Source organism: Trachemys scripta, chromosome 22 (genome assembly GCF_013100865.1).
Source record: "Trachemys scripta elegans isolate TJP31775 chromosome 22, CAS_Tse_1.0, whole genome shotgun sequence".
In the NCBI taxonomy this organism is placed as follows: domain Eukaryota; kingdom Metazoa; phylum Chordata; order Testudines; family Emydidae; genus Trachemys; species Trachemys scripta.
In genome coordinates this window covers 5086699-5098588 of record NC_048319.1, presented here as the reverse complement: position 1 = coordinate 5098588, position 11890 = coordinate 5086699, and the positions used below count along the sequence as shown (strand labels likewise).

At 53.5% G+C, this 11890-nt stretch overlaps 1 protein-coding gene across 2 annotated transcripts in view; it reads left to right on the top strand.

Annotated features, from left to right (window-relative positions):
- Positions 1-479: 479 nt before the first annotated feature.
- The window catches only part of ARHGAP45 (Rho GTPase activating protein 45), a 42490-nt gene continuing 31079 nt past the window's right edge, over positions 480-11890 (top strand). The window contains exons 1-2 of one of the 2 annotated variants that reach the window (XM_034755330.1): positions 480-787; positions 5369-5699. In XM_034755330.1, the coding sequence (XP_034611221.1) occupies positions 698-787; positions 5369-5699 (421 nt within the window). In that variant the 5' untranslated portion in view covers positions 480-697. Of the gene's footprint in view, positions 788-1583; positions 1719-5368; positions 5700-11890 lie in introns of those variants that run through there. The other variant, XM_034755329.1, reaches the window with a different exon arrangement.

Sequence of the window (11890 nt, the reverse complement as noted above, 5' to 3'; positions counted from 1 at the left end):
GGGTTGGGGGATAAATACATTATACAAATAAAGCTTGTAAGGCACTCTGGCATTAGAGGCCAGGTAAGTATAATAAATAGGGGGATGTTCAAAAGCACAAAGGATGATTTGTGCCTGATTCCCATTGAAACGGAGCGGGAGTCGGGGCGTAATTCTCCTTTGTGTCTTTGAAAATTTCCCCTCTAATCTCTCCTGGCTTCAGTTCCTATCTGGAAAACGGGGCTAATGAAACCCCCAGGGAAAGCTCATCTCAAAGGGCCAGAGAGAGATCCGGCCCCCCTGCAAACAGTGATCACAACCGGTTTTTCCCTCCCCACGTAAAAGAAAAATAAAAGTCAGACCTCTAAAAACAAAACAAGAAAAGAGGAATCAAGCTGCTTTTGTCTCTCTTTCTGCACATTTGCCTTTTCCTGTGAAGTGTTTGCGGGTTAGCCTGACGCGCCAATCAGGAAATTAGTTTGCATCACATGCTTCAACCCCGACAGTTAAGCAGCGAGCTAATGTGGTTGAACTGGTAAGGGAGTCGCGCCTGAGCTGGGCAGGCTGCAGCTACCCTGGGCACCTACGCAAGGCTTGAGATCAAGACCTGGTGGATGGAAATAGAGAGAAAGAGAAAGTGAACCCCAGCTGGGAGCTAAGAGACGGGGGATCGTCTGGGGTGGGACGCAAGAAAGACCTCGCTCTATCTTTGGGAAAGATGTTTTCAAGGAAGAAACGCGAGTTAATGAAAACTCCCTCAATATCTAAGAAGACCAGGGCAGGAAGCCCCATACCGCAAACCCCATCTGTAAGTAACACGGCATCCTCTTTCCTCTGATCAATGCAAATGTGAACGGCTAAGATGCAATGGGAGGGAGGGTGGCTCTGAAAATTACCAACCTTTAGGGCAGGGGTGGTGGGAGGAAGAGGAGGAGGGGGGGAAGATACCTGAGGCAATCGTTTCTCTGTTTAGAAGTTGGCTTTGAAAAGGAGAGAAGATGTGATTAAATGGAGGGGGGGGGGATCAGATGGAAGGACGAGAGACATTAAGCAGCCGGGTCGGATTTGGCATTCGCGTCTATGGAAGGCAACTTTGCGGCAGCAAAGCGGCTGGGCCAGGTGGGCCAGAGGGAATGAGATCAAAGCCGGAGAAGGAGGAAGACAAGAGCTCACCTTTATTTACATTATAGAGAACAGAAATCAGAGTTTGGGGGAGGCGATCGGGGGTCACCGGCCTCCTGCGAGCCAGGCCCGGCTCTGGAAGGAGGGAGCAACGCGAGGGCGGACAGGCGTGTGTGGATGTTTTTTAAAGCAGGCAAAAAGGGAAGCTCCCAGCTTCATCTTCCTGCTGCTTTGGAAACAGCTGTGGTTGAGACACACACCCTGACCCACCTCAGCCCCTCCTTAGAAACAGACTCAATTTAAAATATAGATTCTCTGCAGAAGGAATGGGGTGGGTCCCAAAGCCGTCAAAAACCATCCAGCAGCTTCTTAAAGGGCAGTGGCTGTGTTTGCTCCTCCTTCCCCATCCTTCTTTCCGGGCCAGTTCTTGGGGGTTTGTGGATGGGTCCAACCCATAGGCCCCTTGTGGGTAAGATCAGAGGATGCTGAGCAAACGCACGGCTGGGAAGAGCAGCTACAGCCCGTACTCTGTAGGGCTCAGGAGAATGGCGAAGAAACACGGCTCACGTGAGCATGCCCTGGACTCCTTCTCCTACAGACCAAAGGTGTGGCTGAAGGTAGGTGGGAACCCAAGCTCAAATTCTGCCTTCTGCTTCTGTCCATGCAACTCCAGCCAGGGGGCAACAGGGAAAGAGAGAGAATCCAGCCCCATGATTTCAACTAGAACCCCTCCAGCCTCCTGGCCAAGTCTGGGTGGCATAATAAAGCTGCCACCAGACGGGGAACATACCACCTTGCAATTGCCAAAGCAACAGAGTTCAGAGCCCACGGAGCCAATAGCTGGTAACGTCAGAGGGGGCTGCAAGGGTGTAATCACGTCTCACTCCTGGCTAGGGGTTCGCGGGGGGCTGAAGATTCCTCTCGGCTCAGTTTGCCTGTTTATCCTTCTGGGATCTTGGAACTCACAGTCATCGCCAGCCTCCCGGGTTTATCATTTTTTGTCTCTAATTGAGCCTCGTGCGAAGGCCGGTGCCAGGTTTGAGAGCGAAGGGCCCTATTTATCCTCCGAGCAGCCGGAGCAAAGGCAGTTGAAGCTTCCTCGTAGCCCTGCCCTGGAGGGACCATCTCTAGGGGAGAGGAGAGGGCAGGGTGGGTTTTGTCACGCTGGTTGAGAACTGGGCTGAGACCCACCAGACTCATTTCACGCACAGGCTGCCGAACAGCCGTCTGATAGGAACTACTGAAAGCGGCGTGGGTCTGAATCACTGGCTTAGAGGTGGACGACGCCACCAAGTCCCTGAGCCATGCAGTCCCTTATGGGTAGCTCTAGAAAGTCCTTGATCAGACAGTGGTTTCATGGGCTCTCCTAGGTAACTCCTGCTTTCCTTTTGGGTTGTGCTAAATAATGCGCCTTTGGCCAGAGAGAAGGCATCGTCAGCTAGGCTGGCTGGTCCTTTCCTTTCTGTAATTGAAACTGTTTCTGTTATCAGCCATGGTTTCTGATGCAACTCTACCCACAAACCAGACATGGTTGGCACGGAGTGGCTCATGGGTCTCCAGTCCATGGGAATGCCCTCCTATGACTTCTATGTTTAGTCCAGCCTTCTCCTGTCACTGGCTTTGAAAGACCAGGTGTCTTCCCAGTACAGATACGCTGACAGGGCATTTCACATGCAAAACCTGTAGAATAGGAAATGCCCGATAAAAGACGTAAGGGAAACGTATCAAGCCAAATTCTGCTGTTATTTACATGTACTGGACTCCCTGGAAGTCAATGGGACTGCCTGGGAAGAACTCAAAGTTGTCCCTGGCCCATCACAAGCTCTTCCTTCAGCAGCTACACACAATAGGCGTGAGTCGTCCTGAATTTGACCTGAAATCCCCCGCAGGAAGCCAACAAATCTTCTTTGAGTTGGGCATGGAAAAGCTCCCGTGGGGATCCGGCTGTTGAACCGTCGTGGGGTGACACTGTCACGACAATGTCAAGTCGCATTACATCCCAGCATGGTGTCTTCATCCCAGTGTGAGATCACGGCACACCACCTAAGGGGGACACCCTAGCCTGAAGGCAATGTCTGTCCTCTTGCACCCCCAGCTGTGCCCAGGAGTTTGGAGAACATACTCTGAACTCTCGGCTTCTCCATGATCTCCTGGCTTTGGTCAGTTTGCACCAGCCATACCCTTTAACGGCATTTGTGCATGATTACGATACGGTGTCACATGCTCTGGATCTGAGGCCAGACTCAAAGCCAAGGCGGAGGAAAGTTCTCCAAAGCCATGAACAGAATAACCTGCTCTAAGTCCACGTTGGCACTGGGCGTCCAATGGAACCTCGCGTGACATACAATGACCTATTGTCAATCTACCCGGCAGAGGACAACCCAATATAACGTGGCATAGGGCGGTTAACACTGTAATTCCACATGGCAAAAGGGGCCACGGTGCAGAGAGAGACACCAAAAGAGACAGTGGAGGAGAGATCACCAGTAACTGATATAAGCCAGGCAGCCAGCAGGGACATGGAGGAAACCAGTTCATCGTGATCAGAGAGAACAGTCTGTGGTTTCTGAGTTGATGACTGATGCTTGTGAAAGGTCCAACATCAAGGGCTGTTTACGTGTTGAAAGCCTGGGGGGAAGGTCTTAGGCAACTGAGACTGTTAAGGCCACATCATATTTTCACCCCTGCGGGATGTTGCTTCTTGAGCTCCTGTGGGTGTTTCCAGTGGTGCAGGGTCTGAGGTTATAAAGCTCTGTGCCTGGCTGTCGCTGTGTGGTACAGAGCAATGGATGAAGGATGCAAGTGGATCAGTACCTCAGGGTCTGGCCTAGTGGCACTCTATAAATCTAGAACTCTTTGGAACCTCATCCCAGTCTGGGCAGCACCTCCAGAAGGGAGACGCTGGGACAGATAGCGAGCTAAATCATAGCCTGTGTTTCTACAACGCTTCCTACAGCGCCTCCTGCTGGGCGGGCTGGGTCAGGAACAGCACAGCTTTCACGACTTGTTAAGCCAGTGATACTCAGAGGACGGCTTGCGAGCTGCGAGGGACTCTTTAGCGTGTCTCCAGCAGCTCTGTGCAGCAAGTGATATTGAAACGCAGCGAGATTTAATTATTAACCAATCTAAGTTATTAACCGATCAGGATGCTTTTACGGTGTAATTAACCAATTAAGTTAACTTATTTGCTGCGAGAATAATATATACAAATATTTCCCCTGCCATACTGTTTAAATAGGAATAGCTCTAGAGACAATGAAACATGGAATTCACCCTCCTGTGGCTCTTTCGGGTAACATTGATCCCTGATTTGGCCCCTGAACTCCTGAGGAGACTTGTATTAGTGCTAGTGGGATCAAGACTGTCTTGTTCCAAGAATTCGGCAATCATTTTGTTGTATCGAAATCATAATTCATCTTTGTTCAGTCATTTTGTGGTTCACGGGGGGTCTCCCCCCACTGTTGACCTGAATTCTCACTGATGTCAGTGGGAGTTCCACACACACGGCAAAGAATGCAGCTCTTACAGCTCTGAGAGGTGAATCATTTAAACCTGTCAACTTTTATTCGCAATTCGGTCATTTTCCTCTCCCCGGCTGGGTCACTGTCTTCAGCTTCGGCGATTGTCCCTCAGTTGCCGGAGGAAATGTTCCTTCAATTCCTTAAACCTCTTCTTGTTATGAAATACAAACTCTATAGCCACCTTAATTGATGATAAGACCGTGATCTCATTTACCCGGGTGAAAATGCACGGTAACCCCTCAGGTTTCAGTGCAGGAGTTACACCAGGATTGCTGGAATCAGAATCTGGCCCATTAACTCATTAAATCTCATAGCCTCCTTGTAAAAGGTTCCTAAGTGGGGAAACCGAGGCACAGAGAGATTAAGTGACTTGCTCAAGGTCACAAAGAAAGTCAGCGGCAGAGCTAGGAGGTCCTGACTCCCAGTGCCCTTCTGTAAGAACTACCCATAGTCCAATCTCAGGACTAGGGATAGAACCCAGGAGTCCTGTCGCCCAGCCCTCACCCTGGCTTTACCCACTAGACCCCACTCCTCTTCTAGAGTTGGAGCTAGAACTCAAAAGTCCTGGCTCCCTGTCCCCTGCTCTCACCCCTGCACTCCCTCCCCTAATGAAGATGACGGTTCATAAGTGTGAGGACAGCCTTGGTAAGGCCTGTGGGACTGGTTCCTCCCCACTGGCTCTGGGAGGGTTGGAAGCCCCTTCCCTCTGGCCCGTTACATCCTCACTCATGTTCTTGTCCCATCAGGAGCTGCCACGGAAGGACGGCCTGGAAGCGCCGAATTCCAGCCTGGTGGACCTGTCCATGTCCAGCGCCAAGCTCAGCTGTAGCCCCAGCACGGTGGGCACACTCAAGCGCCCCACCAGCCTGAGCCGGCATGCCAGCGCTGCTGGCTTCCCTCTGTCCCCTGCGGGCACACGGGGCATCGCCAAGGGACAGAAGACCCCTGCCGCTTACAGCCCCATCGAGAGCGGGGAGGGGACTTTCATCGATGTGGAGGACATCTCGCAGCTCCTGGTCGACGTGGCCCGGTTTGCCGAGGGTTTAGAGAAGCTGAGAGACGTGGTCCTCAGAGACGGTAAGTGCTCACGACCACCTGGGCCCTCCTGCTCCCATAGGGACTTGCGGAACGTAAAGGCCTGAACAGGGGTTTCCATCGTGTCTGGTAAAGAATGGGGCAGGGGCAGGTGGGATAGAACAGAAGGCCCCGGGGAGCTCCTTGGCTCTGAAAGGGACCCTTGTGCCCTGCAATGCCCCCTGCTGCAGGCAGGCCAGCAGAAGGCAGCCTAAGGCAGAGAGATAGCCTGGAGCCTCGGATTTTCAGCCACGGCCTCTGATTTCTGGGTGCTCCCATTTTGGGATGCTTGATTTGAGCCACCCTGGGACAGATTTCCCAGTGGCAGCACCCAGTGACCTCAATTGGCACTAAGCCCCTCGGACAATAAGGCCCAGGACTGAGAATGTACCCCCCAAAATCAGAGGCAGCTTTGAAAATCAGGGCCTCGCCCTGTTTGCACGGGGGGCTGGCAGAGGGGTCACTGGCTGATTTGCCTTTGGCAACAAGACCCCTGCAGCCGGCCCTTACCCACCCCATAGAAACAGGCCCATGGGTTTGGTGGCCTGGTGCATGCATCGGGGCTGATCCATGCCATGCTCTGGCCTCCTGGATCCGACGTCAGCACTGGTCTTGTGCTCTGCTGCTCCCTGCGCCAGTCACACAGCTATGAATCACCCACATGGGTCACGGCTGCCTGTGGCTGACGTGCTGGAAATGCCCGACCCCCCCTCCCAGACGCTTGAGCTCGATTCACCCGCCTGAGTGCTGGGGATTGAGGAAGATGATTCTGCAGGGTGGGAGAAGACAGGCTGTTTGCAGGGCATGGGCATCAAACCCTCTGTGAGCCCCTGAGCTCACAGGGGATAACGTCAAAGAAATAATCCCGACGAGACCTCGCCTCCTTGGTGCCAGGCAGCCTGCCTGCCAATACTTCCTCTCCCCCTCGAACCTGGGCAGTCCCACGCAGGCATGCCAGTGGGACGCAGGAGCTCTGGCATTCTAATCCTGGCTCTGACACTGAGCCCCTGAACACGCCATTCTCCTGCTCTGGGCCTCAGTTTCCTCAGTAATATTACTCACTTACCTACTTCCCACGCGTGTTGTGAGGATTAACAACCGTAAGAGACTTTGGAAATGGAAAGGGTTATCCAAGTGCTACTTAATATTATCCCTGTTCCAGCCTTGGGAGATCCCAAAGCACTTGACAAGAATTACAAACTGATCACACGGAGCTAGGGACAAAATACCGGTGCCGAGAGAGGTGCTGGTCTAGCAATGTAGGCTGGGAGCCAGCAGCTGCCGAGTTCTGATTTCTAGCTCTTTTCTGATCTCCGCTGCACCTCGTGTCATCATGTAGCCCTGTGCAAAGGGGCCGTAAGATGTTCCCAGAGCAGAATTCTCTGCTCCCTCACGTAGGTGGGAACATGAAACAACCCCACCCGGGCCTGATTCCCCTCTCACAGCCGTCAGCGTAAACCAGGAACAATTCCACTGAACTGAGTGGAACGACCCGGCCAGAAAGCTGGGGCGAGGAGACTCAGAAGCACTTGCAGCAAAATGGGGGTGACACTGACCCACCTCCTGGGGCTCATGTTTGGCTCAATGAACCCCAACTCCATAGTGCTAATTAGGAAGGTATCCTGGATTCATCCCTCACAGAGAACTCCCAATGAGCCCAGCCCCACTGAAATCAATGGAGTCTCATCCCTACCTGTGCTCAGGCGTGTCGTGTGATCCAAGCTTCGCGGGGGGGATTGGGCTGGGGGAACTGGGCCCCAGCAGTGGAGCACTGCCAGGGGCCACAGGAGGTGTGATTTTTAATATCCTGGGAATGCCCCTCAGCTGCTCTCCCTAGCCAGCTGCACTGGTTCTGCTAACAATTGTGCTGTAATACGTTACGGTCATTTTGCCTTGATAGATTGGGGGTGGGCATAATCTAGCCCCCCCAGCGAGCGTGAGCCAAAATTTCTCATTGCTCATCTGATCTCCAGAGACCGTGTCACTTCTCAGGGGAATGCAGCCACCTCTGGGGTGGAAGGGACACATGCAGGCTGGCCCCAACAGAGTGGGGGAGGCAGAGCAGTGACTGGGGCAGCCGTGAAGAGGAGAAGGGGGGAGGGAGCAGAGAGCAAACAGGCTAGAAAAGCAGCAGGCCGGGTCAGGCAGCACCTGCAGTTGAGGGTGGTAATGGGCAAGGGAAGGGGGGTGAGAGTGCTCTCCCCCACTGGCCACTCCGTGGCACTGATCGGACGCCTGCGTCCAAAGATGCACGGCTATCGGGGAGAGAGAGGGGTGGCTTCACGGGAGAAAAAGGCCGTGCATGGGGGTGATTCCAGAGAGGAAGGGGTCCTGTATGGATCGGACAGCTGGGAGGTGGTGGAGACACCCAGAGTGGGAGAGCAGAAAGCCTGTGCCTGCAGCATCCTGGGGGGGCTTCGCTCAGGAACCGGGCCCGACCTCCCCACGGTGGCCATGCAACTGCTTTGCTCCAGCCTTTCCTCTCGGCCCGGGAGCCGAGCAGTGGCGGCTGCCACTCGAGGCGAGGAAGAGGGGTAAGAGGCTGAGCAGGGGAGGGGGATCTGGGACAGGATAACATGACTTCCTGCCTGCAAGCTATTTTCATCTGCCTGCCTTTCCTGTTTACTGCAGAGCCAGCGATGGCTGGTGGCACCCAGATAAAGCCCTTGGAGTGGCACTGTGCACATTCCTCGCCTCTCCCCGAGCCCCATTCGCCCCGGGAACGAACCTGGGTTCCCAAAGGCCACTCTCTTCTTTACCAGGAGGCCAGGCTGGGGCGGGAAGTGGCCCTGCAGTCTCTGCCCTGTCCCTTTAAGAGGCTTCTCTCTCTCTATAGGAGACAAAGGAAACTGTATATTTCCCGCACCCCTGGCTCGGGTGGGGCCCAGCTGTGGGGTCACATGATGACTTGTTTTTTCACTGCCAGCCATGCAAACATGTTGACTGCGGTCCCTGTTCCAGTGGAAAACACCAGCGCGAGGCCCCAGTGTGTAACATGGGGCGTGAGTATCCACAGGGAGGGGGGCGCAGTGACCCAGGATTCAATTCTGAAAGGGGTGAGGAGGAACCTTGGGCCCGGGTCTCTCGCACCAAGGTTTGATTTTGGACCCCGTATCCAGATGAAAGTCCACCTTGAAGTGTGACTCACCTTGCATCCCCTGCTCGGCCAGCCCTGCGTGGTCCTGGTCACAACTCAATACGGTTGCTTAGGGCATTTGGACCCTGGCACGGTGGTTGGAGTGGGAGCCTGGTTCTGTACTGGGTCAGTGGGAGAAAAAAAATCCACGGGCCAAACTCCATGGAGCTGCACCTGTTGGGCTATTGGTCTGGGGGAGAGGGGATGGAAGGTGAAGGTTAAGTAGCTTTTGCAGAGTTAGTCAAAACCTGGGATTTCCATTCTGCAAGAAATGCCAACGTTTGGGGGGAGGGGAAATGGTTCTGAAACAGAATGGCATTTCAACATTTCCAGCAACACCCCCCCATTGTTTTGGGTCAATCGAGTTGTTTTGGCTGGATTTTGACTTCTAATTTTTTTTAATCATCTAAAATAAACTCCTGGATGAAAAACCGTTTCAAAATGAAAATGTCAAAACGCTTCGTTTTGATTCCCCCACCCCGGGCAATGAAACTGAGTCGAAATCGACGTGTTCCCCCCGAAAAGTTTGATTTCAACAAAGCGGGAACATATTCTGTGGGGAGATTTTCAACCAGCTCTTAAAGCCATGTGAGAGGGCGAAGGAAGGGAGAGAGACCGGGTTCAGGGGGACGCCGTGTGGGTTCTGGAGGAAGACTGAAGATGTTGAGGCAGGAACTGTGTGTGCATGAAGGGATGCAGCAATGGTTGTAGGGGATCGCACCATTTTGGTGGGTCCAGCTCTCCCATGACATCTCTTTGTCTATCCCTGCTCAGCTGTGACACAGATCCCAGTTCTGTCCCTGCCCCCAGCCCCACCCAGCCTCTCTGCCTTCCATTCCGGATATAGCCTGGAAACGTACGAGGAGACAGAGAATGCATGGGAAATCCCTTCCCCCCCCCCGACACTGAGATAGGGGCCTGGACGGAGGGTTTGCCCAGTCATAGCAGTCACTTCTCTACCAGACTCCCTCTCTCCCGGATTTCTCTCCAAAGAAGGCTGCACCCTCCAGTCCCAGCATCACCGACGCTGGGCTTAGTCCCTGGGCTTGTCAGTGCTGAGGTCACCCCATCTCCTAGCATCCAGGATTGGATTAAAGGGATCAGCCAGTCTAGACCTAACACCCCTTCCTTTCCTCCCTTATATGAGGCCTGCTTCCCTACCTCCTAGCAGTGCCACTCACTCTGGGGCAATGCAGCCGTCCCACCCCCATGGCAACGCAGCTTAGAGTGCCCCACATAGGCCCATGTTCTCACCGGGGACAAATTCTGCTCTCAGTTGCACCTGTAGAAACCAGAGTGAGGTCAGTGGAGTTCCTTTGGATTTACACTGATGTAGCAGAGCAAAATCTCAGGGCAGCGAGCAGACTGATAACAGGAACAACACTGCTCACATATCACCTTTCGTCCAGGGATCTTAGAGCACTGTATGAACATTAATGAATACTCCCAGCACCCATGTAAGGTAGAAAAGCATGAATAATCCTGTGTTACAGATGTGGAAACTGAGGCACAGAGCAGGGACAATGACTTGCTCAAGGTCTTGCAGTTGCAGAACTGGGGAAGGAACCCAGGAATCCTGACTCCCAGTCCCCGCTGCTCTAATCAATCAAACTCCATTCCACAGCAGTGAATGGAACCCAGGATTTCTGAGTCCGGGTCCACTGCTCTAACCACTAGATCAGCTCACATTCCCCTGTCAGAGCTGGGAAGAGAGCCTGTCACTCGCTCTACACCTCTGTGCTTGGCATCTGAAGGAAAAGCAATGTATATGTTTTCCCCTGGACATGCTGGTAGCTTCTGGAGCCCCAGGGGCAGAATTCTACTGCACCTTCTCAGTCTGTGATCACACACAGGGCTGCTGGGGCAGAAACAAGGGATGCTGGTGGGCAGCTTTATCTGGAGAGTCGCAGAAGGGGCTGGTTTCCTGGGGAAGCTCCCAATATCCAACTTCCTTTCCTGCCAGTAAACAAACTCCGCAAGGACCCTGGGGCCAGTTCCCGTGCTCACTCAAAGAGTGAGCTGGGGTGTGCGTAGGGAGAGCAGCCCGCTTATTTGGTGCATCTCCGATGGGTGGCTGAGAAAATCCACCCAGCAATCATCCTAAATGACAGCAATAATGGAAATTTGGCTGAGCAGGGAGGAGGCAACAAGAAGCCACTGGTCCCTTGGGGCTGCGTGGCAGGGAGTTCACATCCGGGCAGGGAATGAAAGGAAAGGAAATGAGGAGGAAATTCTCAAACTGCTTTCAAGGGAAACCGCCACCGAGGAAAAATCATTGGGGTCAAATGCCTCTCATCTCCCTCCTGCTGTCCCAGTCACACCACAGCCAGAAATAAACTCCCAGGGCCTGATTCTCCGTTGTCCTGCACCTGGGGTGTAAAAACCTCATGGCAAAGTGGGTGGCCCATGCTTTCAATGCCAGACCGGGAGCATTTAGCGTCCGTTTTGCACAGATGCAAATGACTGTGCAGGGTCAGCTCCACAGACACTGGTTGTGTCAGCCAGACCCTCCCTCCCGGTGGGGATCTGTGCCTTGGGATACAGCGAACCACTGATGGAGACAGCCAAGACGTTCTCCATCTCCACCGACTACTGCATGTTGTTCCCTCTGGAGCATTCTCCTGGGCTGGGCTGGTTCAGAGCACCCCCAGCCATGGAGGGTTCCCAACACTTCCCTGTGGGGGCAGATCCACCTGTTTGGAGTCTGTTTTTGTGACATTCCCTTGGGTCAATTTCTTCTCATCACTCTGCCTTTCCTTTCCCCTGTGGGGCTGGGAAGAGGTAGAGAGGCTGCTTCTGGCTAGCAATGCAGTTAGTCCGTATATGCTCCTCTATAGCACTTTTCATCTATAGGCCCCAAAGCAAGTCAGTATCTTGAACCTATTTGAAACTGAGGCAGAGGGAGAGGCTGTGTCCTGCCCACAGTCAGTCAGTGGTAGGGCTGGGACTAGAACCCAGGTCTCCTGTGCCCCAGTCCAGTGGTCGATCCAGTAGGCCACAATGCTGCAACCAGGCATTTAGGTCTAGTGCCGTATGTTCTAAACCCCAGCAGTCAGTC